Genomic DNA, 22,588 nt, shown 5'->3' on the forward strand with positions numbered 1-22,588 from the left:
CAAGATTGTGGAAAAAAAACCCATTCAAAAATGTGGGGGAGATTCAGAAGGAGTGGACAGCTGCTGGAGTCAGTGCTTCAAGATCCACCACCAAGAGACGCTTGAAAGACATGGGTTTCAACTGCCGCATACCTCGTGTCAAGCCACTGTTGACCAAGAAACAGCGCGAAAAGCGTCTCACCTGGGCTAAGGAAAAAAAGAGCTGGACTGCTGCTGAGTGGTCCAAAGTCATGTTTTCTGACGAAAGCAAATTTTGCATTTCCTTTGGAAATCGAGGTCCCAGAGTCTGGAGGAAGACAGGAGAGGCACAGGATCCACGTTGCCTGAAGTCTAGTGTAAAGTTTCCACCATCAGTGATGGTTTGGGGTGCCATGTCATCTGCTGGTGTCGGTCCACTCTGTTTCCTGAGATCCAGGGTCAACGCAGCCGTCTACCAGCAAGTTTTAGAGCACTTCATGCTTCCTGCTGCTGACCTGCTCTATGGAGATGGAGATTTCAAGTTCCAACAGGACTTGGCGCCTGCACACAGCGCAAAATCTACCCGTGCCTGGTTTACGGATCATGGTATTTCTGTTCTAAATTGGCCCGCCAACTCCCCTGACCTTAGCCCCATAGAAAATCTGTGGGGTATTGTGAAAAGGAAGATGCAGAATGTCAGACCCAAAAACGCAGAAGAGTTGAAGGCCACTATCAGAGCAACCTGGGCTCTCATAACACCTGAGCAGTGCCAGAAACTCATCGACTCCATGCCACGCCGCATTAACGCAGTAATTGAGGCAAAAGGAGCTCCAACCAAGTATTGAGTATTGTACATGCTCATATTTTTCATTTTCATACTTTTCAGTTGGCCAACATTTCTAAAAATCCCTTTTTTGTATTAGCCTTAAGTAATATTCTAATTTTGTGACACACGGAATTTTGGATTTTCATTTGTTGCCACTTCAAATCATCAAAATTAAATGAAATAAACATTTGAATGCATCAGTCTGTGTGCAATGAATAAATATAATGTACAAGTTACACCTTTTGAATGCAATTACTGAAATAAATCAAGTTTTTCAAAATATTCTAATTTACTGGCTTTTACCTGTGTATATATATATACATATACATACACACACACATATATATATATATATATATATATATATATATATATATATATAAAATATGGCACTTTAAAAACACCTGAAGAAGTTCCTTTTTTCAAAAAAATCTTCTTGGTGAGGCCAAAGACTTTGGAATTTTGTTCTAATTATGGTTGTAAGTCTGCATTTTGAACATGCTTCCTCATTTAAATGAATGTATCCTTACAAACATCTTACCAAAGTCAACGTTCACTTCAGCCCCATCCTCAGGAGGGTCAGCTGCCATCAGGAGTTCCTCAAGCTCAGTGATGGAGGGAAGCTTTCTGCATTGTTGGATGATCTTCTTTTTGAATGTGGTTGGCCACTTCTCCAGAAACTTGCCCGATACATCCTCTCCAAACATTAGAACAAAATCCTGTTCAACCTGTAGTGGGAAGTTAGGCACCAATTTTAAAATTACACAGTAAACGACAGTTAAAATGTGCAATAGTTGTACAACATTAATACAGAAAATGTTGATGAGATAATTACCAAGCCTTTGATGTCTTTAAAACGAGGAAAATAAGATAGAATGTTGCTTTACTGCTGTGGGTCCAGGACCATGTTATGCCGATGGGCAAATGTCAGCTTCATCTTTTTGATGACCATGTCCACGTCAGCCGAATGTTTCATCAGTGACATCGCTTCCTTGCACTCATCTTCAGACAGGACAATCTCTGGAATGAATTGGGTAACTCGTCCAACAGTTGGTCCTCCCGACTTGTCTTCATCAGATGGTCCTTCCGCCAAAGCTAAACAATATGGGGACATACTACTCATGACAATCACATACAGTTCAAAACACTTTGTCAGCTGGATTTGACCCAACGTTTATGAAAAAATGTTTGGCTATTGGCTGAAAAGCATTGCAACAAATGCAACAAAACCAATAAGTGCTCATATGACTACTCTATTCAATACATTTTTCAAGAATAATATAGGATTACCTCCAAATGATGATCGCCTTTCTTTAGCACTGCATCTCTGAATAGTTTTAATTCTCCAGGCCAAGTACCCAGTACAACTGTTGCTATCATAAAAATGTTCCTTTGAGAGAATTGCAAAAATAGGCACTATTAGTCACAACATACTCTGGGACGACTCAAAATAAAAACTATAACAACAATTAAGAGTGTGTAACTCACATAGCCATTCTTGGAAAATGTGTCTCTGAGGTTGGGGAACAAATTCACAATTCCTTGTGCATACATTTCCTTCACCTGTCTAGATGGAGATGTACTTAAAAAAAAAATCACATTTAAGTTTATTTGTCATACACACGTTTTATAAGATGTAGTGAAATGTTTATTATTTACTTTAGATTTAAAATTACTCTGAAACCTAAATAAGAACACATGTGCCAATCAAAAGCAATAAACAACTTACCCATTCTTCTCAGTCATCTCAGCTGCCAGGATATTCACCAATTTTCTTCTGCTCTCATCTGTCAAGGACTTAGTTCGGTTGTATTCAATTATTATATATTCTCCACCCGATTTCTTGGTAAGAATGGATTTCACCAGCTGAAATAAAAATATCAAACAAAAATATAAAACAGTTTAAGAAATCTATATTTAGTACAATACAATGTTAAAATCTGGACATAACTTAAACATAGCCCTCATACGATGCAATTTAAGATCATTGTTCGAACCATTTTAATCCTTGTTCAATAAAAGCATTAGTGCCTGTATGAAGTCTTACTTGCATAGCTTCAGAGTCCAGCCTCTGACACTTTCTGGTAGGAGTGTCTTCAAGGATGATTGTGTCTGAGTCCGATGAACAAACGGATGATTGGGACTTTGGAGAGGTTACCATGGAGACAGATTCTAACCACCATTGCAAAAAGGAGAAAGAAGACATGTTGGACACAATTTGCTCATAAACCCACACCTAATCTAATGGAGAATATCGGTTTGCTTTGAAAAAAAAAGTTACTTAGCTTGATTATAAATAAAGATTTACCTCTTCTCACTAGTGGAATAAAAATGTTAATATAGCTTACAAATTTAAAGCGGTAACAAACCTGTTTCGTATTTGATGGTTAGTCCTTCACAATTTCCTCAAAAACATCATCATCTATCTCAGTCCCTGAACTGTCAACAACTTTGACACCTTCTGTTACAGCTGGGACACCGAATTTGGCAAATGCTAGGAAACAGGAAAAAAAGCAGAAACCGACAGGTAATTTGATATATTTTTAAAATTAGTTTCAAATCAGTTATTTTGAAGCAAAACATACAGCCAAAGTTGAAAGGCCCAGTCAAAACAAATACTGTATACACAAATATAAGAAAAATGATCATTAGAAAAACCTAATGACTTGATACTCCTATATATAATTTCAAATAGGGCTACCAAAAAAAAGGGCCAACAAATGTGAAATTGCACACTCAATTCAAAAAACACATAAAATTAAACATGATTTATGATAACTGTAATCTTATCTGCATATCTTCCCGCTGGTAAGCTAACAGGTGATTGTTTAGTAACCTCGCCATTAACAATGAAGCAAACATATTTACACACACACCTCATGATTTTGTGCTCTGGCCACCTACGCTCAATAGTGCCTAGACCAGGGTTACTCACTATTTTTTTTCACCACATCTCCAGAGCAAAATTGTGGCGAGAGCTGCTTCAACAACAGCCGAAACCCGTCTTCAGCCGAAACCCTAAATTCCCGTCTTTAGAAGTGTTTTAACTGTAACTAGACTCTTAGTCCATACACACACTGGTTAAACACACTGTAACCAGGGAAGTAGAAAAACATTTTAAACCATAGATACAAACCATGTTGTTGGGGGTCTACTGTAAGTTATGTGACCTTTATTAGTTTTACTAGTTTTATTAATATTTTGTTTTTGAAGTCAGTTTGTGTGTTTTTGGAGTATTTTGTGTATTTTTGGAAGTCATTTTGTATGGGTTTTTCTGTTGTATTTTCTTTTAGTAATTACATGTGTTTATTTTGTGTTTTTTAAGTAATGTTTGGTGTTTTCAAAGTATCTTGTGTATTTTTGTAGATTTATTTTTGTTTTTAAGTCATTTTGTGTGTTTTGTGTGTGTGTTTTAAGTCATTTTCTGAGTGTTTTATGTTTTTTAGTAATTGTATGGGTTTGTGTAGTATTCTGTGTGTTTTAAGTCATTTTATTGGTTTTTGGAGTATTTTGTGTGTATTTTAAATCTTTTTATGGCTTTTGTAGTAATATGTGTGTTTTTTTAAGTACTTTAGTGTGTTTTTGGAGTATTTTGGGGGTATTTTATGTGTGTTTTAAGTCTTTGTATGGGTTTTTGTAGTGTTATGTGTGTTTTTTGTGGGGTATTTTATGTGTTTCAAGTCATTTTCTGAGTATATTGCGTTTTTAAGTCATGTTGTGGGTTTTATAAGTCATGTTGTGTGTTTTTGGGGTATTTTATGTGCGTTTTAAGTCATTTTCTGAGTTTTGTGTTTTTGATGTGTGTTTTTGTAGTGTTTTGGGGGTATTTTATGTGAGTTTTAAGTCTTTTTAAGGTTTTTTGTAGTCTTCTGTGTTTTTTAAGTCATTTTGTGTGTTCTTTCAGTATTTTGGGGGTATTGTATGTGTGTTTTAAGTCTTTTTATGGGTTTTTGTAGTATTCTGTGTGTTTTTTAAGTCATTTTGTGTGTTTTTTGAGTATTTTGGGGGTATTGTATGTGTGTTTTAAGTCATTTTATGGGTTTTGTTGTATTCTGTGTGTTTTTTTTTAAGTCATTTTATGGGTTTTTGTAGTATTCTGTGTGTTTTTTAAGTCATTTTATGGGTTTTTGTAGCATTTTGTGAGTGTTTGAAGCCATTTTGTGTTATAACAACATAGGAATACGGAGTGTTATATGGATTTTTGGAGAGTCCATCTTCCTATGCCGAATTCTTGCGGGATGAGATTTCATGAGCAATTCGACTGTCGTCATTTAGAAATGTTGCTTTTATTTTGCAAAAAATCTGTAATGGAAACCCAGTTACAGACACTAAATTTGGAATTCAAACCTATCATTTGAGTTATAATATAAACTTTGTGCTTACCATTAGTTATAAAGTGAGAGCAGTTTTCTATAACTAAATTCAACTGAATTTTAATGTAATTGAAACAGTGCTATTAACTAACATACAGCTTTTTAGGAGCAAAATTCAAGCTATTTTCCAGCACTTTCAAGATAAAATGTAAACTTTTTAAAGAAGCCAAAGCTTTATATAGACTATATACAGGTAAAAGCCAGTAAATTAGAATATTTTGAAAAACTTGATTTATTTCAGTAATTGCATTCAAAAGGTGTAACTTGTACATTATATTTATTCATTGCACACAGACTGATGCATTCAAATGTTTATTTCATTTAATTTTGATGATTTGAAGTGGCAACAAATGAAAATCCAAAATTCCGTGTGTCACAAAATTAGAATATTACTTAAGGCTAATACAAAAAAGGGATTTTTAGAAATGTTGGCCAACTGAAAAGTATGAAAATGAAAAATATGAGCATGTACAATACTCAATACTTGGTTGGAGCTCCTTTTGCCTCAATTACTGCGTTAATGCGGCGTGGCATGGAGTCGATGAGTTTCTGGCACTGCTCAGGTGTTATGAGAGCCCAGGTTGCTCTGATAGTGGCCTTCAACTCTTCTGCGTTTTTGGGTCTGGCATTCTGCATCTTCCTTTTCACAATACCCCACAGATTTTCTATGGGGCTAAGGTCAGGGGAGTTGGCGGGCCAATTTAGAACAGAAATACCATGGTCCGTAAACCAGGCACGGGTAAATTTTGCGCTGTGTGCAGGCGCCAAGTCCTGTTGGAACTTGAAATCTCCATCTCCATAGAGCAGGTCAGCAGCAGGAAGCATGAAGTGCTCTAAAACTTGCTGGTAGACGGCTGCGTTGACCCTGGATCTCAGGAAACAGAGTGGACCGACACCAGCAGATGACATGGCACCCCAAACCATCACTGATGGTGGAAACTTTACACTAGACTTCAGGCAACGTGGATCCTGTGCCTCTCCTGTCTTCCTCCAGACTCTGGGACCTCGATTTCCAAAGGAAATGCAAAATTTGCTTTCGTCAGAAAACATGACTTTGGACCACTCAGCAGCAGTCCAGCTGGTGTCGGTCCACTCTGTTTCCTGAGATCCAGGGTCAACGCAGCCGTCTACCAGCAAGTTTTAGAGCACTTCATTCTTCCTGCTGCTGACCTGCTCTATGGAGATGGAGATTTCAAGTTCCAACAGGACTTGGCGCCTGCACACAGCGCAAAATCTACCCGTGCCTGGTTTACGGACCATGGTATTTCTGTTCTAAATTGGCCCGCCAACTCCCCTGACCTTAGCCCCATAGAAAATCTGTGGGGTATTGTGAAAAGGAAGATGCAGAATGCCAGACCCAAAAACGCAGAAGAGTTGAAGGCCACTATCAGAGCAACCTGGGCTCTCATAACACCTGAGCAGTGCCAGAAACTCATCGACTCCATGCCACGCCGCATTAACGCAGTAATTGAGGCAAAAGGAGCTCCAACCAAGTATTGAGTATTGTACATGCTCATATTTTTCATTTTCATACTTTTCAGTTGGCCAACATTTCTAAAAATCCCTTTTTTGTATTAGCCTTACACAATATTCTAATTTTGTGACACACGGAATTTTGGATTTTCATTTGTTGCCACTTCAAATCATCAAAATTAAATGAAATAAACATTTGAATGCATCAGTCTGTGTGCAATGAATAAATATAATGTACAAGTTACACCTTTTGAATGCAATTACTGAAATAAATCAAGTTTTTCAAAATATTCTAATTTACTGGCTTTTACCTGTATATCTATATATATACTGCATGACAAATAACTGGGCTTGCCCCACCCAGACACATTTGATGCTTACACCGGGAGCAACACAATTACATCAAACTATACATTTTTAAATTCTGACACTGGCCATCATAAAGTAAATCCAGCATTTTCCAGCACATTTATATCTATCTATCTATATATATATATATATATATATATGTATATATATATATATATATATATATATATATATATATATATATATATATATATATATATATAAATATATATTTATTTTTATTATTTCGTTCATTGTTTCAGAGAAACAGTCAAATTCCTTGTGTGTTTTACATACATGGCCAACAAAGATGATTCTGATTTCAAACCTGGAAAACACTATATTTCCAGACATTCAAGGCTGTGTACAAACTCTGCTCATAGCACACTTAAAGCTTGTGTGCAAACATCACATTCACAATATCAAATTCCTACCTGCATTCAAAAAGTCCGACAAATTTGGTTCTGTTATTCTAACAACTTTTTGGACATCACCCACTCTCACCAGCATTTTCCCTGTAGAAAGTATATAGCACATAAGCAGGATTAGAACAACATAATAAAGATCCATCCACATGCACATTTCATTCAGAATGCCAGAAAATAAGTCAACGTATCACAGTTCTGGGTATATGTGATACTGCAGCCTTTTTTTAAATTATTATTTTTATGAACTGCAATGCATTTGTGAAAGTTATAAATATATATATATATATATATATATATATATATATATATATGCATATGCATCTATACTGTAACGAACTGAGCCCTATGTTAGTTTATTTAATAGTTACAAATGTTCTGGTTTCTGATATAAACTTGAAGCCAATTGTTACATGCAGTTTACAGAGCAAGGGGAGGTTCAAGTTTGGTCTGTGTGTGTAACGAAGAACAGAGTAAAAGCCGGTTTCTGTGCGTTCATTATTATATATTTATTTTGGCGTTGAATACAGCTTACAGTAGTCGGGTTACGACATTCATTAAAGGCTGTCACCTGTTTATAACGGCGCGAGTGGCGTCCTTACAATACTTTGACATCTTTTAACTCTCCCTTTCCCAGCCTGCACACGGAGCATATAGTCACAAGATTATACAATGATAAAATTACCCGGCACACTAACCTGATATTAGACATAGAAACACTGTGGTATTTATACGAGTTCCCCCTTTCGCTTCGTGGCAGCGACGGTAAACTCACCTGTCCGCCCAGTGCTCTGCTAGCCTCGTCTGCTAGTTAGGGCTGTTAGCCAAGTGGCTAACATACTTAGCTTCCACTGTTGTGGGCGCGGAATGACAAAGGTTCTGCGTTATTTTCACTGGGTGCAAAAATAATCTATTTTTGGGCTTAAATGTTTCCTGTAAATGTAACAAACGTGTTAAAATGACTCTTCTAATGTTGTGCTCCGTGGTCGAAAAACCCTCGTATTAAAAGTTAGAAACATAAATACATAAAAAAAAAAAATAATTATAATTAAAAGATATAAGTACTGAAGCACTCCATTAGGCATTTGAAGTACTCAAGTACAGGGATCAATGTACATCACTATACTACAGTGAAAACCGGTATTTTGTGAATAAGTGAGTAAAACATAACTTTTCCAGGTTTATACAGTATATAATTATGTACAATTTACATATTAAATATAATATTTCACATAATGTTTGAAATTGTCCCACATCCCGCGCAAAAACAAAGTCTGAGGTGCCTAACATTTAAGCTAACATTCACTGGGTGACATTAGCCCTTTTAGAATACCATATTTATTAGATACAAAACCGTACACAAATAACTTACCGTATTTTCCGCACTATAAGGCGCACCTAAAAACCACAAATTTTCTCAAAAGCTAACAGTGCGCCTTATAACCCGGTGCGCTTTATTACGATTAATTTTCATAAAGTTTCGATCTCGCAACTTCGGTAAACAGCCGCCATCTTTTTTCCCGGTAGAACAGGAAGCGCTTCTTCTTCTACGCAAGCAACCGCCAAGGAAAGCATCCGCCCCCATAGAACAGGAAGCGCTTCTTCTTCTACCCGCCCCCGGAAGAAGAAGAAAAAACGCGCGGATATCACCGTACGTTTCATTTCCTGTTTACATCTGTAAAGACCACAAAATGGCTCCTACTAAGCGATCCGGTTCATAAAAAGACGCAATCTCTCCATCCGCACACGGATTACTACCGTATTTCACAGCAACTGAACCGCACTGTGGAACGGGAGCACGTACGGTGAATATTCGCACCACAGGGAATGAGAAGTCATCCTTCACTGTGGTTCTAGCTTGCCATGCTAACTTCCACTCATGGTGATATTCAAAAGGAAGACCTTGCCAAAAGAGACCTTTCCAGCCGGCGTCATCATAAAAGCTAACTCGAAGGGATGGATGGATGAAGAAAAGATGAGCGAGTGGTTAAGGGAAGTTTACGCGAAGAGGCCGGGTGGCTTTTTTCACACAGCTCCGAAGGCGAACACACCTTCACTAAGACGGGCAGACAGCCTCGGACGACATACGCCAACATTTGCCAGTGGATCGTAAATGCTTGGGCAGATATTTCGGTCACAACTGTGGTCCGAGCTTTCCGGAAGGCAGGATTCACAGAACAACAGCGACACTGACTCCCGATGACTTCTACGAGACGGAACCGGCCATTTTGGATACCACGCTTGCGCAACTTTTCAATTCGGACACCGAAGACGAAGAATTCGAAGGATTTACGAATGAAGAATAACTTCAGAAGGTGAGCGCTATGTTTATTTTGTGTGTTGTGACATTAACGTTCGAGCAACATTATGTTACTATTGCTCTACACCATTTTGAATTTTACTATGTTTGTGATTGCACATTTGCGTACATTTTGGGACAGAGTTGTTAGAACGCTGGTTTTCAATATATTATTAAAGTTTGACTGAACTATCTGACTGTTTTTTTGACATTCACTTTAGCGCAGCGTTTTTTTGACATTCACTTTAGCGCAGCGTAGGCGCGGCTTATAGTCCGGGGCGGCTTATTGGTGGACAAAATTATGAAATATGTAATTCATAGAAGGTGCGGCTAATAATCCGGTGCGCCTTATAGTGCGGAAAATACGGTAATTACATATTGAGCAACAATATAAAGTAAATTCTGACATGATGCTACAAATGACAAATAATTGATTTAGTAAGAGAGGAGAAGCAACTTACCACGGTCCTTAAACATCCAGAATATGGCGTCCAGAAAATTCTTCAGGGTGTGGACACGAGGTGGGGCTGGAGGGCGGGGCTAATCAGAGTACCTCTAACACTGTTTCGTTTAACGATGGAAATCAACACCAACACTGGGGGGCGTTTTACTCCAGCTGTTGTTGTAATAACTCTGATAGATGTAATTCATGTTAACACTGCATATTTAACACTGGGGATTTTACTGTGTACAGTCAAACATGATGTTCTGTGTGCATCATGGCATCTGAGGACTATCATGTCATGTCAGAAAGGTCAGAAGTCATGGGTCTTCCAGCAGACAAAGTAGTGAAGTGGCCATCAATTATGTAAATCCTATAGCACATTTGATGTAAAAACAGCAGTTTGTGCTCCAACATTCCAGTAGCAAGTGGAAGAAACTCTTTTTTTTCACTTCTGTCTTCCAAAGATGTGCTGACAAATATTAACTTGATCATTTTGTCCACTTCTGTGTCAAATAATATCACATTTGGCTTTTTTTTGTGTTGTTCCAATGCAAAGAAAAGAAATAAACATGTGAATACCAAAGCATTTGTCATTTCAACTATTTCCTGGCAGAAGTGCTGCATTATCTGACACACATGCAGCGTTGCATGCATTTGTGGCCATGACTGTACATATACTGTATACTTGATAGATGGGGACAGTCATGGGAGAAGAGGAGAATATGTTTCAGTGTTGATGATTAGTGTGTAGAAAGTTATATTCAATATTGTCTCATAGGCTAAAAAGCAAATGAGTTAAATATATGATAACAAGGCAGCTAATGTGTTGAAGAAAGTATCATTTCAAAGTGATCATTTGACCCACCACAGGAACTGTCTGATGCTGGCGTGGACACCCTCATCCCCCTCTCGCTCCAGGGCAAGGACAACGCCATCCTCCAGCAACTCCTTCCCACTCTGCTCAACCCTGCTGTTTTAGGTGAGCTCCTCCAAGGTAGCCATGTCCTTCAGCACCGCCATGACACTCTCTCTCCAGGAGACCTCTCCGCCATGGCAGGGCTCCATAACATGGTGAGCATCGGAGCCGGCTCCATCCTGCTGCCCCCGGTGCAGCCCACATCCTTGGGCATGCCTCTCCTGCAAGGCCCCGATGGAACCATCAACCTGCTCAACAACATACAGGTAAGAACAATTGACACATCTTTTTACAAATGGACATTCTGTGTTGTTTACTAGTATCTGTAAAGTATTTCATGTTTTGTTTGTACAGAGCTAGCCAGACAGTGTTATGTACTGTAGTTGTACTAACACACATGACGTTCTGCGTGTATCATGATCAATATTAATGTGACTCACTCCATGGACAATTGTCTGTTTGGTCCAGCTGGCCGAGGACATTTTTTTCGGTTCATTTGAGTAAGGACTCCATTTGTCGGAAGTAGCTTGGCTTCAAATTCCACATTTACGGCATCAAAGTCACGCCGACATCACTCTCTCGGCTTCCGTCTGCTCCAACGTCTCACTCTTCCTTCGAAGCAGTAGTTCATCCTCAGTATATTGAACTTCAAAAAGATAAGGTTGTGAATCCTCATTTGTCCAATAATAGTTATCTTTGTTGTCTGTTACCAAGTCTGCCATGATTACAACACACTCGCATTTGTTTCCGGAAGTAGGAACACACATTTCAGAAGTCGGAAGTGCGTTGCTATGGAAATGGTAATAAAAGCGCTGAGGAACGAAGTTCCGGTAAAGCTTAAAATGGTCAAAATAAGGTAAATATTGTATAAATTACATATTGTTATGAAGGTCTCTGTTACTACATTTTATATATATATACTTGCAGTGTGTATATTGTACATATTACATAGTGTTTTGAAGGTCTTTGTTACTACATTATATATATATACTTGCAGTGTGTATATTGTACATATTACATATTGTTATGAAGGTGTATGTTACTACATTATATATATACTTGCAATGTGTATATTGTACATATTACATATTGTTATGAAGGTGTCTGTTACTACATTATATATATAGTTATTACATATTGTTATGAAGGTGTCTGTTACTACATTATATATATACTTGCAGTATGTATATTGTACATATTACATATTGTTATGAAGGTGTCTGTTACTACATTATATATATACTTGCAGTGTGTATATTGTACATATTACATATTGTTATGAAGGTGTCTGTTACTACATTATATATATAGTTATTACATATTGTTATGAAGGTGTCTGTTACTACATTATATATATACTTGCAGTGTGTATATTGTACATATTACATATTGTTATGAAGGTGTCTGTTACTACATTATATATATATACTTATTACATATTGTTATGAAGGTGTCTGTTATTACATTATATATATACTTGTAGTGTGTATATTGTACATATTGCATATCAGAGGTGTGGACTCGAGTCACATGACTTGGACTCGAGTCAGACTCGAGTCATGGTTTTGATGACTTTAGACTCGACTTGACAAAATGTAAAAAGACTTGCAACTCGACTTAGACTTTAACATCAATGACTTGTGACTTCACTTGGACTTCAGCCTTTTGAATTGACATGACTTGACATGACTTGCTACTTTCCCCAAAACCCAAAGATGAAAAAGTTATTCGGGAGCGCTCCGTATTTTTCATTGTGTACTTGTCTATCAGCGTTGCGTGTGTCAGCTGGTGTGGTCTCAGTACAACAGCCAATCAAATTAGATCTACTTTGTTTTCATCACACAGCATTCATCCAATCAAATTGCAGGACAACCAACGAAGAAGACATGTCCAAACCACACGCCAGTGAACAAAAAATGATACCTAAAATAATTTTGTTTGGGTATAAAAATTCCGAGGTGGTCAACACAAAACGGTTTGCAACACATGCGGTTCGAAAATTACTGATGGAGAGGCAACAACTTCCAACTTCGTCCGGCATTTGAAGTTGCACAAAGAACGGTAAGTTTTGAATGTAAGATAACGTTTATTGGCTAAGTAACGTGACTTTTATTTGCTGTGTAGTTAAATCAGTGAGGCTGTAAACTCACTGCTAACGTTATAACGTTATTGCAAACACGGGAATCTGTTGCAGTTCACTACCTTATTCATACTTTTTGTTCAGTGATTTTTTTTTAAGCAGGGTTACGTTAGTCAATATATCACACGTAACGTTAGACGGCGTTCAGCAGCACCGCGTATTTTAGCCACCTAAAAAAAGACACAAATAGTAAAATAAAGGTCAGTTAAAATGTATACTATATTATGAATATGTGTACCGTTTTAGCTAGCTTTCTGACATACTGTTGGTTGTTTACCTCAGTGGTCCCCAACCACCGGGCCGCCGCCCGGTACTGGTCCGTGGATCGATTGGTATCGGGCCGCACAAGAAATAATTTCTTTTTTTCTTTTTTTAATTAAATCAACATAAAAAACACAAGATACACTTACAAGTAGTGCACCAACCCAAAACAACTCTCTCCCCCCTTTTGTTCTGGGCATTGAACATGAAGACTCTTCCTTCACTGTTCCGAGTGGCCATGAGAGTCTTGGCAGTGCCTGCCTCCAGTGCTCCAGTGGAGCGAGTTTTCAGCCATGGTGGCATCATATTACGCCCCCATCGTGCACAAATGACTGACAGACTCTTGGCTAATTTGGTCTTTTGCAAATGCAATGCAGCATAGGGCCCTGACATATAAAAAGTACAACTTTTTTGTTAAGTTCACGTATATGTCATGTTTTTTCAATGTTAACACTTTTGTACAAATAAGTACATTTGCACTTTATTTTTCAATGTGTTTGTTCTGTAAAGGAATGAGTTAATGTTTAAAATGACTGGTTAATAGTGCTATTATAAAGTGCAATGTCAGCACAATTTTCTTTCCTGCAATTTAAAATGCACTTGTTTTAATAAATAAATACAGCGTTTGAAAAGCATACACAATCTGTGTTAATATATTAGTCTGTGGTTAAAAGGACTTGAAAGGACTCGAAACTCAAAATGCAGGACTTAGGACTTGACTTGAGACTTTCTAGTCTTGACTTTGGACTTGACTCGGGGCTTGCCTGTCTTGACTCGGGACTTGACTCGGACTTGAGGGCAAAGACTTGAGACTTACTTGTGACTTGCAAAACAATGACTTGGTCCCACCTCTGTTGCATATTGTTATGAAGGTGTATGTTACTACATTATATATATACTTGCAGTGTGTATATTGTACATATTACATATTGTTATGAAGGTGTCTGTTACTACATTATATATATATACTTTCAGTGTGTATATTGTACATATTACATATTGTTACGAAGGTGTCTGTTACTACATTATATACCGTATTTTTCGGACTATAAGTCGCTCCGGAGTATATGTCGCACCGGCCGAAAATGCACATTAAAGAAGGAAAAAAACATACAGTATATACGTCGCATTTTTGGGGGAAATTTATTTGATAAAATCCAACACCAAGAATAGACATTTGAAAGGCAAATTAAAATAAATAAAGAATAGTGAACAACAGGCTGAATAAGTGTACGCCATATGACGCATAAATAACCAACTGAGAACGTGCCTCATATGTTAACGCAACACATCATGGCAAGAGTCATTCAAATAACTATAACATATAGAACATGCTATACGTTTACCAAACAATCTGTCACTCCCGATCGCTAAATCCCATGAAATCTTCCTCCCTGGTGTCGCCTCTGGTATGCGCCCCGCTAGCATCCTTTCTTTCTGCTGCTCGATTGCCGTTCTCTGCTGCGTACTACGTCCAGCTTGTAATCTGCAGTATATGATTTCCTTTTCGGTGCCATTTTAGTTCAGTCTTTCTCAGTTTTTATAAGTTACCGCCAATGTTGATGTGATCCATTTTAATAGCTCCGGCAGTAGCGTATAGCATATAGCAGTTAGCATTCCATGACCCACAATGCACTTCTTCCATGACCCTCCCCCGCCAAATTCTTATTGGTTGGCGTGTGAGTGACGATTGCTGACGTGTGTGTGACGATTGCGGACATTTTCTTCGGCTCTTATGCGAATGAGATAAATAATATTATTTGATATTTTACGGTAATGTGTTAATAATTTCACACATAAGTCGCTCCGGAGTATACGTCGCACCCACGGCCAAACTGTGAAAAAACTGCGACTTATAGTCCGAAAAATACGGTATATACTTATTACATATTGTTAAGAAGGTGTCTGTTACTACATTATACATATACTTGCAGTGTGTATATTGTACACATTACATATTGTTATGAAGGTGTCTGTTACTACATTATAATTATACTTGCAGTGTGTATATTGTACATATTACATATTGTTATGAAGGTGTCTGTTACTACATTATATATATACTTGCAGTGTGTATGTTGTACATATTACAAATTGTTATGAAGGTGTATGTTAATACATTATATATATACTTGCAGTGTATGTATTGTACATATTACATATTGTTATGAAGGTGTCTGTCACTACATTATATATATACTTGCAGTGTGCATATTGTACATATTACATATTGTTATGAAGGTGTCTGTTACTACATTATATATATACTTGCAGTGTGTATATTGTACATATTACATATTGTTATGGAGGTGTTTGTTACTACATTTTATATATACCTGCAGTGTGCTTATTGTACATACTACATATTGTTATGAAAGTGTATGTTACTACATTATATATATATATACTTGCAGTGTGTATATTGTACATATTACATATTGTTACTACATTATATATATATACTTGCAGTGTGTATATTGTACATATTACATATTGTTACGAAGGTGTCTGTTACTACATTATATATATACTTATTACATATTGTTATGAAGGGGTCTGTTACTACATTATCTATATACTTGCAGTGTGTATATTGTACATATTACATATTGTTATGAAGGTGTCTGTTACTACATTATATATATATATATATATATATATATATATATATATATATATATACTTGCAGTGTGTATATTGTACATATTACATATTGTTATGAAGGTGTCTGTTACTACATTGTATATATACTTGCAGTGTGTATATGGTACATATTACATATTGTTATGAAGGTGTCTGTTACTACATTATATATATATACTTGTAGTGTGTATATTGTACATATTACATATTGTTATAAAGGTTTCTGTTACTACATTATATATATACTTGCAGTGTGTATATTATACATATTACCAGAGGTGGGTAGAGTAGCCAGAAATTGTACTCAAGTAAGAGTACTGTTACTTTAGAGATTTATTACTCAAGTAAAAGTAAGGAGTAGTCACCCAAATATTTACTTGAGTAAAAGTAAAAAGTATGTTGTAAAAAAACTACTCAAGTACTGAGTAACTGATGAGTAACATACACACACATATCCATCCATCCATCCATTTTCTACCGCTTATTCCCTTTGGGGTCGCGGGGGGCGCTGGAGCCTATCTCAGCTACAATCGGGCGGAAGGCGGGGTACACCCTGGACAAGTCGCCATATATATATATATATATATATATATATATATATATATATATATATATATATATATATATATACATACATTGATATATACAGTATATAATTTATATTTATTTTTTTTGCCTTTTTTGTTTACATGTTAATAGTGTTTTAATGAATATACATGCATGTTTAACACATATAGATTCTTTTCTTTCATGAAGACAAGAATATAAGTTGGTGTATTACCTGATTCTGATGACTTGCATTGATTGGAATCAGACAGTAGTGATGACAAACGTCCACCTTTTCAAATGGAGGAGAAAAAAAGTTCCTCCTTTCTGTCCAATACCACATGCAAGTGGTTGGATTTTGGCATCTTATATGTCCAGCTTCCATATTCGTTTCTATACACTTTACAAGAAATACATTGGCGGCAAACTGCGTAGCTTGCTAGCTTGTTTGCGCAGGCTTTCGGAGACTCTTATTTTGAAAGCGCAGGCGCGATGGAGCGGCACTTTTATTGTGAAGACAGGAACTGTGCAGTCAGTCTTTAGGCTTTTGACGGGGTGTACGGTTGAAATAAAAAATTGTCTTTTTTCCTTCACACTTTTGATTGATTGATTGGAACTTGTATTAGTAGATTGCACAGTACAGTACATATTCCGTACAATTGACCACTAAATGGTAACACCCCAATAAGTTTTTCAACTTGTTTAAGTCAGGTCATGTGACCCCTGGCTCTGTTTGATTGGTCCAACGTCACCAGTGACTGCATCTGATTGGTGGAACGGAGTGAACGTCACCAGTGACTGTATTTGTTGAAACGCAGGCACTATGAAGGTCTGTCTGACAGACCAAAACAAACAAAGCGTGCATTAACAGATCGATAAAAATTAGTAGCGAGTAGCGAGCTGAATGTAGATAAAAGTAGCGGAGTAAAAGTAGCGTTTCTTCTCTATAAATATACTCAAGTAAAAGTAAATGTATGTTGCATTAAAACTACTCTTAGAAGTACAATTTATCCCAAAAGTTACTCAAGTAGATGTAACGGAGTAAATGTAGCGCGTTACTACCCACCTCTGCATATTACATATTGTTATGAAGGTGTATGTTACTACATTATATATATACTTGCAGTGTGTATATTGTACATATTACATATTGTTATGAAGGTGTCAAAAAAAAAAAAAAAAAAAAGTGCATTTCCCTTTTAAGTGTTTCCAAACGGTGTCCGTAACACGGCAGTAAAATGGATGATCAAACAAAACAGAAGCGTCGTAACATTACGATAGCACGTACAAGTATGCATGAAAACATTCTTACAGACATCACACATGGGATGCTTTAGTAAGTAAGAATTGTTTTTACTTATATTGTAAAACTTGCAAACTTTGTTTTTTAGTGATGAATGAATAATGCACACAAGTAGAAACGCTATGGACATCTACAGGACGGAACAGGATTTTTACTTCCGGTTGAAGGCTCAGTCTTAAGTTAACAGAGGCACAAAGCAGCACCTGCATTAAGCCAACTTGTCCAAAAGATTGCACAATAACACACCTATTCAGTGTATTTGCTTAGTTTTGTGTTTCAAAACTATTTGCATTGCAGCAAAGAAAAATACGTGAAGGAGCTGCACCGTTTTACAAGCCGCAGGGTTCAAAGCCTAAGAAAAAAGTAGCGGAATTGACGATTATTATCAAACAAATAACATTTATTCACACTCACAAAAGTATTGGAAATGGCTACTGTTGATTCTAAGGTAATTGTTCATCCCCACACATGAGCATGTTCAGAACATAGAGCCGTGGTTTCTGTGCTAGTGATGTCGGGGTGTACTTCACTTTGTCCTGTCAAAGATAAGGTTGCAATTTGGAAATGAAGTCCAATGAAAGGAACATGTAGGAATTTTATCATTAGATACACTGAAGGTTTGGAACATTCACACAATAAAAGAAGTGGTGAGTGTGTTGGAGCACATGTAGGAATGTTATTAAATACACTGAAGGTTTGGAACATTCACACAATAAAAGAGGTGGGGATTGTGTTGGAGCACATGTTGGAATACTATCACTAGACACACTGAAGGTTTGGAACATTCACACAATAAAAGAAGTGGTGAGTGTGTTGGAGCACATGTAGGAATGTTATCATTAGATACACTGAAGGTTTGGAACATTCACACAATAAAATAAGTGTTGAGTGTGTTGGAGCACATGTAGGAATGGTATCATTAGACACACTAAAGGTTTGGAACATTCACACAATAAAAGAAGTGGTGAGTGTGTTGGAGCACATGTAGGAATGGTATCATTAGACACACTGAAGGTTTGGAACATTCACACAATAAAAGAAGTGGTGAGTGTGTTTGAGCACATGTAGAAATGTTATTTAATACACTGAAGGTTTGGAACATTCACACAATAAAAGGAGTGGTGAGTGGGTTGGAGCACATGTAGGAATGGTATCATACACACTGAATGTTTGGAACATTCAAACAATAAAAGAAGTGGTGAGTATGTTGGAGCACATGTAGGAATGTTATTTAATACACTGAAGGTTTGGAACATTCACACAATGAAAGGAGTGGTGAGTGGGTTGGAGCACATGTAGGAATGTTATCATACACACTGAAGGTTTGGAACATTCAAACAATAAAAGAAGTGGTGAGTGTGTTGGAGCACATGTGGGAATGTTATGAAATACACTGAAGGTTTGGAACATTCACACAATAAAAGAAGTGGTGAGTGTGTTGGAGCACATGTCGGAATTGTATCATTAGATACACTGAAGGTTTGGAACATTCACACAAATAAAATGGTGAGTTTGTTGGAGCACATGTAGGAATTGTATCATTAGATACACTGAAGGTTTGGAACATTCACACAATAAAATAAATGGTGAGTGTGTTGGAGCACATGTAGGAATGTTATCATTAGATACACTGAAGGTTTGGAACATTCACACAATAAAAGAAGTGGTGAGTGTGTTGGAGCACATGTAGGAATGGTATCATTAGACACTGAAGGTTTGGAACATTCACACAAAAGAAGTGGTGAGTGTGTTGGAGCACATGTTGGAATACTATCACTAGACACACTGAAGGTTTGGAACATTCACACAATAAAAGAAGTGGTGAGTGTGTTGGAGCACATGTAGGAATGGTATCATTAGACACACTGAAGTTTTGGAACATTCACACAATAAAAGAAGTGAGTGTGTTGGAGCACAAGTAGGAATGTTATCATTAGACACACTGAAGGTTTGGAACGTTCACACAATAAAAGAAGTGCTGAGTGTGTTGGAGCACATGTAGGAATGTTATCATTAGACACACTGAAGGTTTGGAACATTCACACAATAAAAGAAGTGGTGAGTGTGTTGGAGCACATGTAGTAATGTTATCATTAGACACACTGAATGTTTGGAACATTCACACAATAAAAGAAGTGGTGAGTGTGTTGGGGCACATGTAGGAATGGTATCATTAGACACTGAAGGTTTGGAACATTCACACTATAAAAGAAGTGGTGAGTGTGTTGGAGCACATGTAGGAATTGTATCATCAGATACACTGAAAGTTTTGAACATTCACACAATAAAATAAGTGGTAAGTGTGTTGGAGCACATGTAGGAATTTTATCATTAGATACACTGAAGGTTTGGAACATTCACACAATAAAAGAAGTGGTGAGTATGTTGGAGCACATGTAGGAATGTTATCATTAGATACACTGAAGGTTTGGAACATTCACACAATAAAAGAAGTGGTGAATGTGTTAAAGCACATGTAGGAATGGTATCATTAGATACACTGAAGGTTTTGGACAATTGATGATGGTCCATCTTGTTTGCCTTTCTTCCCCCAGCTCAACCTGCCACCGTCTTCTGAAGGAGAGAAGTCCCACAGCCCTGCCCCTCACCCAGACATTCCAGCCACTCACATGGCTCCCCAGGAGGTGGCCAGTCGTGCTCCCACGCCGGCCCCAGAACCCAGCCAACCCTCCCAGCGGGGGTCCCAGGGCAGGGCGGTCATCGACCCCTACACTTCTTTTATGGACACCATTTACAACTCCTTCCTTCAAATCAACGCTAAAGAGCAGGAAGAGGGGGTCCACACGGGGCCGTCCGACCCCACGTCACCTTTCTGTGCCTTACCGCCCGTCTGCTTCCCCGTGGAGCACCACAGCCTCTCCGCCCAGACTCAGCACCAGGCCAGCGCCCCCATCTCCCTCAGCCCGCGAAGGGCCTGCTCTCTGCGCAACCCCGACTTGTCCCGACTCAGTCTGGAGGCGGCGGCCCGCTCTCCGGCACAGGGCACGCCCAAACCCTCCGAGAACGGGGCCACGTCACCGCTGCAAAGAAAGGCGGTGGAGGGACACACCCACTCGGAGCCGCCCCCGCCGTCCATGTACTTGGAGGAGGCGAAGACGGACTGCACCGGGGGGGCCGCCGCCGTCTGGCCCTATGCTGGGAAGGGCGTGGACTTGGAGAGTTATCACGGTCCCAGGGATGCTTGCAGTGGGAGACCTGCTGAGGACAGTCCTGGGACTTTGCAGGGAAGGGTGAGTGTCTGCAACCATAGGGTTTTTTCATTCGTAGTCAAGAAGGCAGTACAAGTTCTGTCAACTCCATTAGTAAACATGAGAATATGCTTTGTTTACAATTACATTTACAACATGCCACTCAAGATGATTATGTACAGCTTATAAAAACCATTTGGGGTTTTGACAAACTCTAAACCATGATCATCATAATCCTAAGAAAGGCTTGACATATTTGACTTTGAATTGACCATATTTTCTAGACTGTAGACTAAATAAGCCGCACCCACTAAATGTTAACAGAAAAATATTTTTTCCATATATAAGCCGCACATATATACGTTTTTTTGTAAATGTTTATTGACATACCTTAGTTGTGTACAAACGGTGTCTGTAACACGGCAATAAAACGGCTGATCGAACAAAATAGAAGTCATCATCATGGACCCACGAGCTGCGCAAGCTAACTCTCCAATCAGCTAAACAGACTCAATAAGAGGAGTGGTCCACTCCCGACTAACTCTCCAATCAGCTAAACAGACTCAATAAGAGGAGTGGTCCACTCCTGACTAACTCTCCAATCAGCTAAACAGACTCAATAAGTGGAGTGGTCCACTCCTGACTAACTCTCCAATCAGCTAAACAGACTCAATAAGTCCATGGTGACATTTTGCTGAATTTACTGAGTGAAAGTGAAACAAAACAAAAATAATTATGTTGTAAGTTAATAATACTAACACAGACATTCATAAACCTGTTAGCATATTAGCTAATGCTAATGACGCTAGCTTGATGACATTACGATAGCAGGTACAAGTATGCGTGAAACACATCACATATGGGACGCTTCAGCGAGTAAGAATTGTTTTAGTTATATTGTAAAACCTACAAATGTTTGCTCGCAGTGATGAATGAAGAATCCCTAAGAGTAGAAACATTATGGATGGCTAGAAGAGGGAACAGTTTCAAGAGGAAGGCAATGCAGCACTGCAGTGAGTGAATCACTGCAGTGTGAATGACAGACAATAACACCTATCCAGTGTCTTTGCTTGTTTTTTTTTTCAATGTATTGACGTTATGACTGTCAGCCAAGAACAATCCATAAATTAGCCGCAGCGTTTTATAAGTGGCAGAGTTCAGAGTGTATAGTCCAGAATTGACCTTGATGAGTTTATATCACTTATTAGTGTCACATTTCATTGGGAATTGCTGAGTTGCTCACAATAGTCCAATTTCACCTGTATGTTAGGTTATCTATTTTATGAGTTTATTTGAACAGGGACAGAGCACATTGATCAACACGGCTGGAAATGTGCAAGTTTTAGCTCCAAAGCTAGTTAACAACCATAGTCCCTGGAAAGTAGTCCTTCAGCAGTGGATCTTCTATTTTAGATGAATATGT

The 22,588-nt window shown here is 38.0% G+C and overlaps 1 protein-coding gene across 4 annotated transcripts in view; it reads left to right on the top strand.

Annotated features, from left to right (window-relative positions):
• The window catches only part of mbd6 (methyl-CpG binding domain protein 6), an 86,445-nt gene that overhangs the window by 60,187 nt on the left and 3,670 nt on the right, over positions 1-22,588 (top strand). For all 4 annotated transcript variants that reach the window (XM_061985555.2, XM_061985554.2, XM_061985558.2 and 1 more), the window contains exons 8-10: positions 11,018-11,126; positions 11,184-11,329; positions 20,512-21,207. In XM_061985555.2, the coding sequence (XP_061841539.1) occupies positions 11,018-11,126; positions 11,184-11,329; positions 20,512-21,207 (951 nt within the window). The remainder of the gene's footprint in view (positions 1-11,017; positions 11,127-11,183; positions 11,330-20,511; positions 21,208-22,588) is intronic.

This window comes from Nerophis lumbriciformis, linkage group LG23 (assembly GCF_033978685.3).
Source record: "Nerophis lumbriciformis linkage group LG23, RoL_Nlum_v2.1, whole genome shotgun sequence".
In the NCBI taxonomy this organism is placed as follows: domain Eukaryota; kingdom Metazoa; phylum Chordata; class Actinopteri; order Syngnathiformes; family Syngnathidae; genus Nerophis; species Nerophis lumbriciformis.